This window comes from Photinus pyralis, unplaced genomic scaffold (genome assembly GCF_008802855.1).
Source record: "Photinus pyralis isolate 1611_PpyrPB1 unplaced genomic scaffold, Ppyr1.3 Ppyr1.4_LG1, whole genome shotgun sequence".
NCBI lineage: Eukaryota > Metazoa > Arthropoda > Insecta > Coleoptera > Lampyridae > Photinus > Photinus pyralis.
Genome location: NW_022170249.1, coordinates 48,179,014 through 48,195,609, shown reverse-complemented (window position 1 = coordinate 48,195,609; position 16,596 = coordinate 48,179,014). Strand labels below are relative to the sequence as shown.

Here is a 16,596-nt window from a genome sequence, read left to right as displayed (position 1 = left end):
TGGGATCACGAGTAGTCTTGTCTCTATTAGACATAATAGCTGTGTCTTCCGACCATGCGGTTTTTTTTGGATAATTTCTTTGAGAGTTATGGGCTACTAAAAACCCTAAAAGAACAAGGAATGGGGGCTACGACAACTCTTCGTGAAAACAGAACTGAGAAATGTCCCTTGTTAGATAAAAAAGGTTTCCCAAGAAAAGAACGGGGTTATTTGGAACTTGCTTACGATGGAAATGCAAAGCTTTTGTTTTTACGATGGATGGACAATAATGTGGTGACTATGGGAACTAATTATGATAGCATTGAACCATTAGGAAGTGTCGTTTACGTAATGTGCGACTGTGCGAGTAAACGTCGCAGTCACGGTGCATCGTGATTCTTCAAATCTTATTACTAGTCTAGAGCAATATACTTACGGCCTTCGATTTAATAACTTGTCTTATGTTCTTCTCGGGGTCCACAATTCTAGGATTGGTTGGACGTACCCTTTCCTATCCTGCTCTAGTCTTATCCATCCAGCTAATCCTCATTCCTCATTATCCTTCCACAGCACCACATCTCGAATGCTTTTATCCTACTTTTGTCGGATTTATTTAATGATGGAAGTGGTGTTTCCTGAAATATTGGAAACAACGGAGTTGATGATACCGCTGCTACTACTGGTTTACGCTAAATCTCGGGCAGTTAACCCTATTTCTTTTGATGAAGACGCAGTCATTTTTTTAAATGATAAATCTATGCAAAAGCTCACCGTGAGAATTTTAACGCGTGTTCAATTACAGAAAAAGTTTTGTAGAGTGGAAAAAGGAAGCAATGTAGTACGGTTTCTTATTAGAAGTTAGAAGTTTCTACCGTCCGAACATCCACCGAAAATTTGTACATCTTATTCATCAAGCCAGTTTCGCTTTATCAAGCAAAGTGAAGTTCAGATTCTGTCAGCGTGTCTATGAGTTAAGTACCCCTTATATCGCATATCGTCAGCTTAATTGTAAAAGCTCGTAACTCCAATTTTTGTGAAAATTGCATTTTAGCACCATCTGACGGACAAAAATGAATGCTATTGTTAAGAAAAGCTGGCAAGTCCATAAAAATTCGACATTAGAGAAATCACCATCAGCGTAAAACACGTAAATCCATACGTTTTAAAACTGACATTGTAAAACACGTATCTCCACCTTACTCATTAGTAAGGTTATTGTAGTGTAAACATGCGGTGTGGTGTTGCGCTCATTTATTGATACTAACTACTTTTGCTGCACTAAATTAATAGTTTTTGGAAGTAGCTAAGAGGTAAGTTGTAGCCTTATTGCTTTTGTTAAAATTTATCAGTTCTGGGAGTGATAACTCTGTAAAAAATCCCGTTAAAGTCTTAATTTGGATTTAGGAGTTTTACTCTTTTAAGGTATTATAAATTATTTATTAATTTAACGGAGTTACGATAAATTCTACTTACGAGCATTACAGACTTATTGTCATAGAAGAAATAATTCTAAGATAAGGTTTCTTGGAAAGACAGTATAACTAATCAATTCATTGCTTCCGTGTGTTTACAGGATGTCGCGTGGAAAAAAGTGCGTCAGTTTGGCTTTAGCCGGAGAAAATGACCCTCGGGCCATTTTAATGAGTAAGGCAAGTTCAATGGCGTCAACTTCTACCGGCGGTTTTCAGAAATTGTCCTATGATGATGGTTTACTTTTTGAGTCAGAGACGGCGATTGATATTATGAACACCCCAATTATTATAGAAGATTTCAATAGTGAATTACTAATAGACAACAACCAGCACGATTTTATAATAGGTACTACCAACAACCAACAGACAATTCCAATAGCCTTAAGCAACAACACCTGCGATGTCCGTAACCAAAATAGCGAACCCCCACCAGCTTCCTTTGATGATGCTGAAAATGATGCAGAATTTTTCCCTGATAGTGACGAAGAAATGGATCAAAATTCTTCAGAAATTGACATTAGTGTCTTGCAGGATGATGAAAGCGACGCACCTATTAATGAACAAGTACAATCAAGAATTGTTGAAGGGGATATACTACGTGAGAAAAATCTGGTGGCGTACAGTGACACTGAAAGTGACCAAGATGCCGTAGAAGATGACATACCGGAAACTGAGATGATAGAAAGTAAAAGAAAGAGACGTAAAAGACACGAAGTTAATGAATCTACTTGGAATTCAAGAAAAGTGAAACAAGATAGAGAGAAAGGTTTGAAATATTGTGGCAGAAAGAAAATAGATGGCAAATGGAGATACAATGTTAAAAAGGATGAAAGAGTGCTTAAAGATAGATGCAAATGTATTTTGACAGATCAAGGGGCGTTAAGGTGTGGAATGTTTACAGAAGAAGATCGACAACAAATTTTTAAAGAGTTTTGGTCAATGTCATGGAAAGAAAAAGAAATATATACTAAACTATTGGTTACTATGAAATTAACATCGAGAGCAAGGGGCAGAAAAGTAGAAAACAAGTCAAGAAGAAAATACACAATTGAATATTACTTAAGAAGACGCGAAGATAGATTAAAAGTTTGTAAAAAAATGTTCACAAACACACTGAGTGTAGGTGAGTGGACGGTCCTAAATTGGAAGAAAAGGAGTGCATCAACCTTAATATCTAAAGACACCGAATCAGATAATGACAATTCAAAACCACCGACACATAATGAGCAACCAGAAACGTCCAATCGTTACACACTTAGACAGAAACCGTTTGCAACTCGAATTGAGTCCTTGGACAACTTTTTTTCCAAATTACCTAAAATGGAATCACATTACTGCAGAGCAAGTTCACAAAAACTTTATCTAGAACCTCTGTGGAAATCCAAAAATCAGTTGTATCAGTTTTATGTAAGTGAATGGTGCAAACCGAAAAATGAAAGACCCTTATCTTTAGCCACCTTTTTCCACACTTTTGACCGAAAGAATCTTAGCCTGTTTCGTCCAAAAAAAGATGAATGTGATACCTGTGTAGCTTACAAGACTGGTAATTTAACTGAAGAGGATTATGCCATTCACACAGCCAAGAAAGAAGAGGCACGTGCCGAAAAGGAAGCGGATAAAAATAATGAGAAGTATGTATTTACGATGGATCTACAATCCGTTCTTCTTGCACCTAAATCCAATGTGTCTAGCTTGTACTTTAAGACAAAATTAATGGTGCATAATTTTACAGTGTACAACTTAAAATCGAAAGAGGGCACCTGTTATTTGTGGAATGAGACAGAGGGCGCACTCACTTCACACGACTTTTCTTCTATAATCGTAGACTTTCTCTTAAAATCACTTCCAGTAGATAACGACAACAATAAAATCATTTTGTACAGTGACGGCTGCACGTACCAAAACAGGAACGCGATCCTAGCTAATGCACTTTCAAATGTTGCCATCCTGTATAACATTACAATTGAGCAAAAAATTTTAGAGAAAGGCCATACACAGATGGAAGCCGACTCCATCCATTCCACCATTGAACGTCACCTAAGAAACAAAAATATCAACGTACCTGCTGATTATGTAGATGTTTGCAAAACCGCACGTCAAAATCCAAAACCCTATACAGTTTACTACTTAGATCATAAGTTTTTCAAAAATTTCAGCAGTATTCAGTTCTACAATTCCATTCGACCTGGAAGAAGCCCAGGAGACCCAGTTGTGACAGACATCCGAGCACTGCAGTACCAACCAGATGGTGTTATTTGTTACAAATTACGCTTTCCCGATGAATGGACTCCACTGCCGATCAGAAAAAACAAGAATCTATTGGCTAAACCAATAGTCGATTTGCCCCATTTATATAAGGAGAGACTTAAAATTAAAAAAACAAAATATCAACATTTACAATTTTTAAAGCAAAGTTTGACCGCAGATTACCACCTATTTTATGACAACTTGCCTTACGACGATTAAATTAAATTAAATTCTTCGTTTTCTTTGATATTATGTAGTTCTGTTTGCGTTTAAGAATAAAGAATTTAGTTTGACAATATCATTATTCTCAATTATTATTCCCAAAACATTAATTAATCATACCACGTAACTCCACAATTGTGCCTATTTTTTTCACACCAAAACACGTAACTCCTCTATTAATGCTTCTTAAGCTAATTTTTACCTATAAATCAAAATTGGAATCTAATCGTTTACTCTAAAAGGTTTTAGTAAGCACAAATGATTTTAAAGGAAAATTAAAAAAAATAAGCAGTTTTTTGCTTCCCCTGAAAAATTTACTATTTAGGAGTTACGAGTATTTACAATTAAGCCGACGATATGTTGTTTTGTGGGTGGTGTAATGATCACACACCATTGCACAATGATGCTATATAATGCACTATATTACATAGTTATAACATAGCCATTGCACACAGCAATATACTCGGTAAATGGTTCCTTCACGAGAAAACGGTTTCGCTATGACTACATAGTTATCTATATCTTGCCTTTACACATTTCCAATCAGTCAATAATAACAGAACTATTTGGCAAACAAAAAAAACAAAATTAAAAATTAGTTGGCCTTTCAAAGACTTCGACTGATAATTTTTAAGATTACCTAATTGTACTTTTTTCATATGATTTTTTTTCAATAGAAGACTGTCCTGACATTGCACTTTTACTCAGAGAACACCAGGTGGTCCTTTTAAAATCAAAGCAGTGAAATTTACATTATGGCACGAGTGTAATTATGTAAATTTCGGAGAGTAATGTACATCACTACTACCTACCAAGTACGGCTACCGTAATCAATTACGGAATATTTCCATTTTAGCGGTAACCCTACTTTAAAATCGTGGTTTCCGCATACTTAGTTCGTGCGTAATTTGATGTGCTAAACTAAGTGCCGCGCCGAACCCTCTACAATATGTATTATATCGGTTTCATGGATCAATCGGGACACAACCGACGTAATGTGGTGGTATCTGTGTTAAATGTAATAAATTGCAGTTGGGCGTATCTAGAATCTGCATTGAGTTTGGATTTATAGAGTTAAATCATTAATTTCCTTTTCCACAAATTCCGTAATTTGGGAACTTCGTAGTTGCGTTCCAATTTCTAATAGTGAGTTATACTTATAATGAATAAAATTCCGCTTGTAAGGCATAGGGTAAAGTCAGGGATAGATGGCCATAGTTTTTTTTTTAGATTTGGTCTTGAATATCTCATACTTGATTATGAAAAAATGGATTAAATCTTTTCAAAAACACGTGCTAAACTGTGCTAAAAGAAAAGGAAAAAAGTTGAACAATTTTGAAAATGCAAATACATAATTGCCCATCTCAGCATAGACATTAGGTTGAGATGATCATAAGGTATTGAAATAGTTGCCCATATAGTTTCCTCGAAAGTGGAGCGCTTATGTCCTCACTTTGACGCCCGTCTGTCCGTCGTTCTGCGCTATAGTTTAGTTCCTAGACCGAGTATCGACTTCGGGGTTTCGCTATTCCACGTTGTCGCCTAAAATCCGTCAAAATCGTTATGTACCAATTTTGGTAAGCAAAATATTTTTAGATGCCAAAATCGCTACTTATCCAACCATTCTCTTGGGAAAAAGACCAAAATCAATTGCTCGATGCCCAAGAAGTGATCCATGTCTCATTCACGCTTAATTGACTAATTTACACGAACATTCCGCGCGTAAGCTCATTTTGAACCTAGTAAGTTTTGGTTGGCGTAGTAGCAAAATGCTACCGTTCGCTGTAAAGAAATCAAGTTCGAATATCGTTCAAAAGAGATTAATTCGGAAGTTGGTAAAATGCAATCCAGAACTCTTGTTTTTTGTTCAGGGAGTTCCTCATCGCATAGGTTCCTCTGAGACCATAGCGTGGAAGGGCCTACAAACCATTTAGGTCCGTTTCACCACAAACTGGAAAGTTCAGCAATTGTGTTTGCGCTATGTGACTTGATTCACCCAATAATTTAAGTGGTAGCTTGGTGCACTGCCGTCCAAGGGGTTATAATAGTCACCCGATTTTCCCTTTCTCACTAATGAGATCTTCAGAATCAATTCTGATTATTATTTCCAAATCCAGGGATTGCAGGAAATCACAAACAGAGAGTGGTGTGATTTAGTGATATTCACGTTATTCGCAATAAAAATAATAAACGTTAAGAGTTCTTAATGACTGCACCCACGCCATTCTACCAAATTTAAATGACTTTTATTACTATTACTTCCTAGTTTTCGAAATTACTGTGAATAACAATAGGTTTGTTGCAATACACAGATCCGTGATAAGTTTGCCGATTCAGGTTAATACGCATGAGCGATTTGCAAACTGATTTGGAACTGTTTGCAATTTGTTTGTGTGGAAACGGTTTTGTTTATGTTTACGTACCCGCTTAAAAAGTGTAGGGGAAAGCGGGGCAAAGCGGAATGATTTTTAAATTTAATTTTTTTTTGGCTAAACTATAGGTTGTATAGATAAATTTTTTTTCGTAATAAGAACGTTAGTACTGTTCGCACGTAACCAAATATTTACTAGATCTTAGTTCCTCATACTGGTACTGATAATAAATGGTTTGTGTATCAACGCATTTCATTCCACTTTGCCCCGCCTGTGGGGCAAAGTAGAATGACCACATTCCACTTTGCCCCGCCTGTGGGGCAAAGTAGAATGACCAGCGGGGTAAAGTGGAATGAAATTTTTTAATTGTTATAAATATGTATTTTGACAAAGTTTTATTATATTAGCTTAAGAAAGGAAACATTTAGAGATATTGAAAATATTTATGTACAAAAATCACAAACATAAGGCTTGTCATTATCGGTGTCAAAACCCGAACACTCTTCATGCGCCCACAAACGACAGATTGAGCAACTAATCCAACCTTCACCTTCTTTGGATTTTAGAAAAGTACCATCACAAACTATACAAGAAGTGTCCTCTACTTCCTCGTCACTGGAAATAGGTTCAGTATTTTTTTTATTTTGTCCTTTGGTCCCTTTTCTTGGCTTTTTTTGTTTAGGTAACTTTGTTTCCACAACCTTTCGCTTCGAAACTTTTTGTCCCTTCTTCTCCTGTAACTCTTTTAAATATGGACTGGAAGTTAACACAGCAGTCTTTCCTCGATTTTTGGAAACTTTTCGTGTTTCGCATGTAGATTTTACCTTCGGAGCTGGCATTATGTCTATGGGACTAACGTAATTATTTTTTGAAATTTTTTTAAATATTGGTGTTTGTAGACCGGAACACGACGCAACATTGCTATCCGGTGGTATAGTTTGCGTTGGGCTTGAACTTGATACATTCAGCCTTATGCTGTAAGTACATTGACTTTCATGTCAACATTGGCATGATTTCAATAAAATTGACTTTCTATTTCAATCTTGAAAAAAATCGGTATGCTGTATGTCTACTTGACTTGAAGTTATTGAAATTTATAAAGATTGAAATTTAAGTCAAGCGTTTATTTGGCAACATCGCATTTTCTCTGCAACTTCTAACTTCATTATACATTTAACCTAACCTTATTGACGTTATTTTAATTTATTTAACCCTACATTTCTTTACATCGATTGCGCGAAAATTGGTGATCGGTTTTTTGCTGCTCGCATTAGAATTAAACAGAAGTAAGTATATGTATTAACATAATTCAATAAATAAATGCTGATGAAATGCAGTAATATAGCATGTGTGTTTTGTAGATGCCCCCCAAAAAGGCTACACAAGAGCAATACCAGCTTCTAGTGGAGCAGGTTGGAGAATCTAGTTGTTTGAAGTGGGGAAAGGGTACTCTTGATCAAAAAAAGGAAGAGTGGAGCAGGATTGGTGCAGTTCTTAATTCTGTAGGAGGAGTGGAGAAAACTCCTGAAGGTTGGAAAAAGGTACTGGAATACAAATACTATGATGATTTATTCACTAATTTTTTTATTTATACAGGCATTCGTGGAGATGAAATCGCACATAAAATCAAAAATTAGGAATGGTAAGGATTTAAATGCCATTGAAAAGAAATGTGCCGAAATTGCTGGATTGAATGTGTTATGCAGCGGCATGAGCTCTGTTGAAGAGTTGGGAGTGGAGCCGCAGGGTAAGTTTTTAAATAATAAATAAAATGGACCTTCACAAGGTAAACCTGAGTAACATAAATATAATATACATAAGTGGCATCGTATAAGCCTCAGATATACATTTTTTTCTTGAAGTGTGGTTTCATATGATACAAAGGACTGTTATCAAACAAGTAAATTAGTTTAATTATAGGAAAATCAGAGGAACCCCTTCAAGATGAAGTTGCTGAGGAGACTGTGGAGGAGAATGTAAAGGAAAATAATGCTGTAAATGTAAATGACGAAGACGCCGATAGAGAAACAGGCTCACATGATGTTCCCGTTACTTCAAAATCAAAATCCAAACCAAAATCAACATATTGTAAGTATCATCCAGCATACATAACTTTATAAAGAAGAGCTTTATATAGTAAACTTTTTATTTTCAGTATTATTAAATGATCATCTGTCCTCGACAAATGAAGGGCTACGTGAAATAGCAACAGCTATACACTCGGTGGCAGATGCACTGAATAATATTGCTGTTGCTATTTCAATTAGACAGCAATAGTTTCAAAATAGGCTTAATTTTGTAAATATGTTTTGAGGTTCAGTTGTGTGATATTTAATATAAATTTGTTCACACCACTGAAACTAGTTTCAAGTTATAACATACCATAATCATTGGCTATAAATTATTAAATACTCTACCAATTATGTTTATGAGAATGTTATTTCAGTTTTTTTACGTTTTATGTGTTGAATTATGTTTATAATATAATGGTTACAAAATGAAGTCTGATGTTTTTACAGCAATTAAAAAAAAGACCTTATCTGAACAATATGAAATGTACATTCATTTTAAAAAATGCAAACATCATAATGAAGAAGCGTTTGAGACTCTATGTTCGGAACTCAATACAATAAGAAATGGCCCGAAACGGTCGACCTTAAATTGGAAAAAGGTACATAAGCATCATCTTTTTTTTGAAACTTTTCCAAGTTTGGTAGATTTTCAGCGAATGGGAATCGAAGGTGAAGGCCAAAGCAAGGCGTATTTACATGGAGCGTGAGATCACGGGAGGTGGGGTTCCAATTATTGAAATTTTAAATGATTTGGAAAGAAGATTGTTGGAAGTTTTAAGTAAAGTATTAATATACGGCCACCCTAAAGTTATAGAACTTGGGTTTTTAAAATGCAAAAAATTGAAAAGGGCTCCACCAACTATTGTTGCGAGAAAGCTCTACAAGCGTAAAAGACATTTAAGTATGACTTCATTAATTTTTATAAAATGACTTTATTTTTTTTAGAGGTACCAATGGATTTGCGTAACCTTATTAAAGACAATTCAAAAAAGCTAGTTAATAGTTTATTACTTATAAAAAACAGTCTCCAAGCGCTGGATGATGCTATTGTAAATTTTATAAAAATACAAGAATAAAACTTAACTTTTTTTTACAAACAGTAATTTTCTACTACTCTATTTCTTACAATACGGCCTTGGTGTAAAACGTTTCTTTCAGGAAGATCTAATTCTTCATCCGCATTTTGATTGTTATTGTTTACTTCATTGTTATTTTCTTCTTCATGACAATTATCTAAGAACATTTTTAACAAATAACTATACAATACACTTATGCAGTTACAACATACCATTTATGTCACCTAAATATTCATTCCTGTCAATACACAAATTGTGCATGATAGCAGCAGCATAAATAATCTGTGCTGCTCTCTCAGGAGCATAATGCAAGGTTCGATGTTTGAGAAGGCATCTAAATCTTTGTTTTAATAGACCATTTGTTCTTTCTATGATATTTCGGATTGTTTTATGTCGGCGATTGTATTCTCTTTCACTATTAGTAACTGGATTAGCTATTGGTGTTAACAGCCAAGGCTCTAAGGGGTACCCTGCGTCTCCTATAATGTATGTAACTGGTGAAGTAAACAACAACATTAAAATGTGCATACCTAACAGATATGTCATTTGACGACCATTTCCTCTAAAGTTGTTCACTAAGTGCCTTCTGACCAATGATGTCTGCCAAATGGCAGAATCGTGCACAGATCCCGGAAATCTTGCGTTTATGTTTAAAATTTTTAACTTTGTATTACAAATCTGCAAAAAATTCAGTAGATAGTACATTGGTTGCTAAGAAACTATTTATTTTGCTTACTATTTGAACATTTAAGCTATAGTATTGTTTTCGACAGTAAAATACAACACCGGGCATTTCTGGGTCTTCTGTTTTTGGGGCTATGATAGCAACTTGTGTACAGTCAATACATCCAATTATTCCTGGAAATCCACCACTATCTACAAAACTGAAACAAGTTATGGTACATAGATATTTAATTATGTAGAAGGTATATCTTGTTTCAAAGCAAATAAATAAGTACCTATAGATTAGCAATTGCAACACTAAAAGCGGTCATCATGATTGCAATGGTTTCATGTTTTCAAATTGTTCTATATGGCAATCTCAAATGCAGCTGGTTGTATACATGTTACTAATCTTGTACTTCAATTAATTAATTCCCAACTCACCGTTGTTTTTCCTGGTTTTTCTCCACTTCAGTTTCCGGGAACTTTATGAGGTGGCCTAATACTTGTACTAAAATGTCAGTTACTTCTGTAAGACATCTGCTTACTGAAGTTTGATGCATGCTTGTCAGGTAATCTTGACCTACCCCTCTTTGATATGATCCATGACTTAAAAAGTGTAATGCAGCAAAAAACTAAAGTTAAACAAAAACTAGCATTGCACTTGACAACACGTTACTTACCCTAAGACCTTTAGGGATGGCTGTTGTGCGTGCTGAATCCCTCATATGTGGAAGAATTTGATCAAGTACCCATTGAGCTAGCTGCCTTGATATGCGAAACAAACCTTTAAAAGTAATTTCAGGCAAAGTTAAAGGATCACTATGATCTCTCAATTGTCGACGTTGTAGATTCAATTGGCGTCTGTTAAAAGCATTATTTTCATGTTCTTTATTAGTTCAGTCTTGTGTCTTACCTGACAATTTCGTTTTCAAGTACGTCAATAATAAAAACTAGTTCCATTTTGATTACACTACCTCAGATGTCACAGTTCACTAACGAAAAGGATTAATTGATGTAAAAACCACGCAAGTTTAATTATATTTTGAGTTAATTTGGCTCAAACAAAACTCAACAGTTGCTATACTACACAAATTTCAGTTACGAAATATTCTTGACTTTATTTTAGTTCCTTAACGGGCAAAGTTTTTCAAGACTATATAATTATTGACTTTTTTCAATGTTGAGATAGGAATACTTCAAGGATTTGTCTTAGAGCATACGAACTATATGTCAATTGACCTGATTTCAATATATTGAAATAGGAAAATTTCAATAAATTGAGTACAGTGCTATTCTGCATACCAATCCGCCATATTTATTGAAATGTCTTTCATATGTCAATCTTATGACGTCATTTCAAGCTTGACTTAATGTCAATGTACTTACTGCATAGGGCTGATTGATTACGTACTGCATCCTGCTCTATACGATGCTTCGCAAAAAACGTATAAAGATAATGTGGTGCGAGATAATATATGGCGCGAAAATTGCTGAAATTACAAAGAAAAGTGCAAACGAAGAGAAATACTGACCGAAACAAAGAGAAAAATAAATTATTTCGTGAATTATTGTCAGCTCCATCTGCATCTCTCGCTACACCTGAAACGGATCCCATAATGACTTTTTTCAGAGTATGGCTAAAACTGTAATGACTTTTCCTCCAAACCTAGAAAAGAAGTACACAAACTCCAAATTTGCAATATACTCCACCCCACCGTCGTCCAATTTTTTAATCCAGTGAGCATTCCGAGAATTTTTCTTTATATCCTTCATACTCGTACATACATTGACGGAGCAAATATTTTTTTTTGTATTTTTTTAAGATTCATAGTTAAATCAATTTGGTCCTACTTACATTAATCTTAACATAGCCCTTTCTTGAATTGTTATGGGTTGAGTGTGATAATTTTTCCAATTTTTATTTACACTGCGTTGGACTTTTTCTACAACATAATCGAACGTTTCCCCTGTCATTCTCGTGTATTCAAAGAAACGTTTACGATCGTTTCTCAGATCGGCATAAAGATGATGAAATTCATCAAAATAATAACGTCTTTTCTTGTTAAGCGGAATGTATTGTACTTTTTAATTGCTTTTTATAAAGATACCATTTCTTTAAATTAGAGTTTAACACAATATCTTCTTCATCTGACATAGAGGACGACGCAAACTCCCTCCCTCCCTCTCAGCACCCTAACTCCGTTTCTTACGTTCCCATCCCTAACTTTACCTATCCTTACATTCCCGTTCTCTTTCCTTTTTTTTCCATACTATAAGCAGCTTGACAAAGTGAGACTGTCGTCGTATGTTCGTAACTGTGCGAGGGAACAAGGGGATGCGTGGTCCACCGTTACGACCACTACTGTGCCAAGCGATGGTGCAAGGCTAGGTGCGGTGTGATAGAAAAATAAAATTTCATTTATGTACAACAGATTTTAAGCTCATCTATGATAAAAATATACATTCATTTTATTATCCCAACAGTCATAACACCAATTATAGGGTAATATTATTGACAAACAGTCTGAGACATGATGATGTTAAAGGCATCGATATTGGGTATTGGATCTCAGGTCATCTGTAAGGTTGTGTTTTTTTTATTTAATACAAAGAGGAAGAAAAGAAAAAAAGTTGTTCTCCCTAGTCGTGAATTCATGGACGATTATAATATTCCTTTATCGTCTTGTATCCTTGGTAACTATTTTCCTCAAGTAATTGAAAGTATCGAAGTGATATGACCCATTTTAACAGACTTTATTCTTAAGCAAAGGAGATTTCGTGTAATTCTCGAATATTTGAAATTGGAATATTGTGTAAGACGTCAAGTAGGTTCTTAATGACTTACGCTTGGCAATAAAATGCTGCGTAAACATTTCGGATGAGAATCAATACCATTGCGAAATTCGTGACGGTAAATAGCTTAACTATAGAAATCGGAACCTTTGGGGCGATGCACTGATAAAAATTTATCATCGGCTTTATTCAGTCGAACACCTTCAGCTTGTAACTTTCACTTCGTCGGTTTGGAACGATTCAGTTGCATTAATGCGACTACTTTACACGCTTTCGCGTGATATTTAATAAATTTATCTACTTATGACACAACGACCTCATATTGAATAATGTCTTCGTTATTTTCAGAATATTTAGAAGCAGGCAGTACTTTCAGGATGATTTTATTTTATTAGCATTTTCACTTGCGCGTGTTTGCATTAAAAACTTTGAAAGTGTCCCAAGTATCCACTGTGACGTCAGCATTAATCTTTTTAACTGAAACACCGTGAATATTGCGAGTTTATAATTCTACGATACATTTTGAATAGATTTCGTATAACATACCGAAGATTTATTATTCGCCCACGAGTAAATCGACTGCGAACAATGCTTTGAAATAAACGAACAGCGTAGAAGTAGAAAGTTTTCCAAATACAGTAGCCTCTTCATAATTCGAAGTTGACGGAGAAAGCTAAAAACTTTGAATTACCAAAAGTTTTGAATTAGCAAGAGGTTCGATTTATTGAGAAGAGTTCGAATTACTGAGAGTGTATTATGATTTTGTTTGTTCGTAGTCATGACACGAATAGATAGGGATAGGAATAGATTTGTCGCGTCACTTCGAATTGCAGAGCTATAGCAGCGTATAAATGACTGCGTATTCTAGATTGGCCTCCTCTCGTTTCCAAGTTCGAAATACTAAAGTAATAAAAACTTATCAAGTGACCGAGCTTTCACTTCGAATTGAGCGCCACCTAACTTCTTTAAAAGTTTGCTTTGTATTTATTGTAACGGTCCTAGCGGTTACAGGCTACCCTTGGCCTGTTCGTAACCTAAGGAACTCTAAAATCTCCCTTCTACACAACCTCCTGTTCGTCAAGACAGCCTGTGAATGTTTGGTTGCCTACGTTCAGAAACACAGGAAGCTGTTCTGGGTAGCTCGATGAGACCCAGGTCCACCACTTAATTAACTAAAGCTTGGTAGAATACAAGTAATATAATGATTAGAGAATATATACACAACTTAACTTAATACTTACAACTGTACAGAAACTAAATTATAATGGCTGAATGCGACCCAACTTGAAACGTTGACAGAACGGCAGAACCACTTGCCTTGTGGTTTTATTTATCTGGAGTCTCACAGAGGCGTAATTAAGATATGTGTGATATTTAAAGTCGTAACAAAAGCATGCCTTCTTTTGTAGTCCGGTTTACGGATAGCGATTAATCCCAAGCCAAGTACCATACCGAAAGATAATTAGGGAAACAGCCAACATTCGTACGGTTATCGAAATGGGATATTAATACCCTCCTCCATCACGCTACTGGGCGAGTTCAGGGGATAGTTGCTTTGTCGTTCGGGTAGTTTCCCAGAAGAAGTAGCGCAGTAGTTCGCGTACCCATCATTATCCCTCTCTCCGGGAATTGGGCCTACATTATCACGAAGATCCAACTTCGGGAATCCTGCCAAAGTGTAGGGAAAGGTTTTGAATGGTATGTTGTGTGTATGTGTGTTAATGCATATTGGGTAGCGTATGCGCGTATTATATGGGTGTTTGTTAGTCGGTAAGAAATCTGGTCATATTGTATTCTAGTTTATTTATATTTACGTACCGGCATTAATTGTAATAAATTATATCCGTCTTTTGCGTTACGTTAGTGAGTGTCTTCCGGTTACTTGACTCGTACCCGCGAGTAGTACTGAAAATACTCTTCAACGACAAAATCAATTTAATAAATGTAAAATAAGTTCTCCTCCATACAAAACAATTCCCGTGAATTCCCCACATCTCCATTAAACTTCAAATAAAAATCACAGTTAATTCCCCAAAATGAGTAAAACCCCTGATTCAAAAATGATCGAATAAATTGATTACTGAAGACAAAAAGGACAAACATTCGCACCGATAGCGCCAAGTGCAAGTAACAAATAATGTAAGTCTTACCTTGGGTCCCCCATTGACCTAGTTTTTATCTGCTCGGGCGTTGCAGTTTGCAGATGACCTTGCAGTCCAACATGAAATGGCTACTATCCAAATATACTAGGCGGTTATCTCGCAATGGACAGTTATGTGTCAACGTAAATAATAGATTGATTTCCCACTCTTTGTAAATTGTAAAGTCCCTAGAATACTAAAGTAACGCGATTCATTAGGCCAGTGTATTAGACCTGCTAATTGAGTCAAAATGGCCGTTTGACACCTAGTGCCAGGTTTGAAATTTGTTGTTTTGTATTATAATAGTTGTGTGTACATTCAGGAGAGTACTGATGTAACCATTAATTTATTAGAGAAGCGTATCTAGGCACTTTTGCAAGAAAACAGAAACCGAAAAAGAAATTACTCAGAAGTGAACACTTTTAATGAAGATCAATTATAATACATATTTAGAATTGACCCACACACAAGGGTTTTATGTGGAGTGGTGAAACAATTGAAAAAGCGATGCAACTATATTTTTCTTGTGATGTTAAAGGCTATTAAACGATACGCTCACAAAACTTGCCCTATCCAAAAGTATCCGCACAATCCAAGAGCGACTACAAAATACATATTTTATACATACTTTCCAACTGTTGTTCAATTTCAAATTTCGCGGTTCCCAAACTAAACCAAAATCCAAACTGTTTCATAAATGCGCTTACTTGAACTTCGTTGACTATGTTTTTTTGTGATAGCTCTTTGACGACACTTTTCAATTTAAAAGATCTTCTTTTCTGAATCCAATTTTTTTCTGCAGTCTTCTAATTTTGTTAGATTTTGCCAAGTCTCATACAAGGAGTGTCTTAATTTGTTTTTTAAATTTTAACTGTTCAGGTGTGATTTTTGATTGTCTCTAGTGATTCTGGAGAACCTGGTTGAAGCTTCGATGTAGTTAGGACAGGCGATTCAACAGTTATGGACCCATTATGCGGATTAGTAGATAACTTAAGCTTTTTTCTAACAGGAAACTCTTTGTAACGTGTTACGCCATCTATAAGATTTTTGTGTAGTTTGAGAAGGATTTTGTTAGGGCGTCTGCACGAATCATTTTGGTGAGAGATCCGTGTTGCGTGAGTCAGGCTGGTGTCCGGTAAGAAGCGTATCAGCGATAGGGTTGTAGATGAAAAACGCAGTTAAGGCGACAGATGCCTAATACATTTCACCGAGGCACGTGGCGCAGTGGTCGCGCTCACCGATGCTATTCGGGAGGTTGTGGGTTCGAATCCCGCTGCCGACTGCTCTGTCTGGGGTTTTGTCAGGGGGTTTTCCTCAGACATACGTAGCTTCGCATAATGCTAGCATTATGTTGAAATCTACGAGGCGAATGCTGGAGCAGTACTCTCCCCCTCAGCACCCTAACTCCGTTTCTTCCGTTCCCATCCCTAACTTTACCCATCCTTACAATCCCGTTCTCTGGCTGAAGAGGGCCAGGAAGCCCTGAGCAGCCCGCCTCCGGTATCCCTGTAGTCAGGGGTGCCGGAGGAATGAAACACGTTGGCCTTTTTCCTTTT

At 36.0% G+C, this 16,596-nt stretch overlaps 3 protein-coding genes across 7 annotated transcripts; 2 read left to right on the top strand and 1 right to left on the bottom strand.

Moving 5' to 3' along the window:
- Positions 1 to 1,274: 1,274 nt before the first annotated feature.
- LOC116162089 lies at positions 1,275 to 3,917 on the top strand. Its single transcript, XM_031475626.1, has 2 exons — positions 1,275 to 1,289; positions 1,553 to 3,917. Exon 2 carries the CDS (start codon positions 1,554 to 1,556, stop codon positions 3,915 to 3,917), a length of 2,364 nt encoding a protein of 787 aa, XP_031331486.1. The 5' UTR covers positions 1,275 to 1,289; position 1,553.
- Positions 3,918 to 7,265: 3,348 nt separating this feature from the next.
- Positions 7,266 to 9,461, top strand: LOC116159806. 4 transcript variants are annotated; one of them, XM_031472888.1, is made up of 7 exons: positions 7,266 to 7,578; positions 7,638 to 7,833; positions 7,889 to 8,039; positions 8,213 to 8,380; positions 8,812 to 8,963; positions 9,010 to 9,265; positions 9,310 to 9,461. In XM_031472888.1, exons 2-7 carry the CDS (start codon positions 7,654 to 7,656, stop codon positions 9,438 to 9,440), a joined length of 1,038 nt encoding a protein of 345 aa, XP_031328748.1. In that variant the 5' UTR covers positions 7,266 to 7,578; positions 7,638 to 7,653; the 3' UTR covers positions 9,441 to 9,461. The 4 variants fall into 4 exon arrangements, with proteins under 4 accessions (XP_031328748.1, XP_031328747.1, XP_031328750.1 ...); XM_031472887.1 differs by having other exon boundaries at positions 7,269 to 7,578; positions 7,654 to 7,833; XM_031472889.1 differs by lacking the exon at positions 9,310 to 9,461 and having other exon boundaries at positions 7,287 to 7,578; positions 7,654 to 7,833; positions 9,018 to 9,282.
- On the bottom strand, positions 9,440 to 11,503 carry LOC116159805 (putative nuclease HARBI1). 2 transcript variants are annotated; one of them, XM_031472886.1, is made up of 7 exons: positions 11,020 to 11,503; positions 10,787 to 10,967; positions 10,548 to 10,738; positions 10,177 to 10,324; positions 9,971 to 10,118; positions 9,653 to 9,919; positions 9,440 to 9,597 (listed from the first exon to the last, which is right to left on the bottom strand). In XM_031472886.1, the coding sequence occupies exons 1-7, from the start codon at positions 11,064 to 11,066 to the stop codon at positions 9,455 to 9,457; spliced, it is 1,125 nt and encodes a 374-aa protein (XP_031328746.1). In that variant the 5' UTR covers positions 11,067 to 11,503; the 3' UTR covers positions 9,440 to 9,454. The 2 variants fall into 2 exon arrangements, 1 of the variants encoding a protein (XP_031328746.1); XR_004143057.1 differs by having other exon boundaries at positions 9,462 to 9,597; positions 10,177 to 10,316; positions 10,787 to 11,503.
- Between the last annotated feature and the right edge of the window lie 5,093 nt (positions 11,504 to 16,596).

Bases quoted from the DNA above. Each gene is read 5' to 3' on its own strand.
- LOC116162089 (XM_031475626.1), top strand. From the start codon at position 1,554: ATGTCGCGTGGAAAAAAGTGCGTCAGTTTGGCTTTAGCCGGAGAAAAT.
- LOC116159806 (XM_031472888.1), top strand. From the start codon at position 7,654: ATGCCCCCCAAAAAGGCTACACAAGAGCAATACCAGCTTCTAGTGGAG. The intron at 7,834-7,888 runs GTACTGGAATAC...TTATTTATACAG, and splicing joins CTCCTGAAGGTTGGAAAAAG to GCATTCGTGGAGATGAAATC. The intron at 9,266-9,309 runs GTATGACTTCAT...TATTTTTTTTAG, and splicing joins CAAGCGTAAAAGACATTTAA to AGGTACCAATGGATTTGCGT.
- LOC116159805 (XM_031472886.1), bottom strand. From the start codon at position 11,066: ATGGAACTAGTTTTTATTATTGACGTACTTGAAAACGAAATTGTCAG. The intron at 10,739-10,786 runs GTAAGTAACGTG...GTTTAACTTTAG, and splicing joins CCATCCCTAAAGGTCTTAGG to TTTTTTGCTGCATTACACTT. The intron at 9,920-9,970 runs GTATGCACATTT...CATACATTATAG, and splicing joins TCAAATGACATATCTGTTAG to GAGACGCAGGGTACCCCTTA.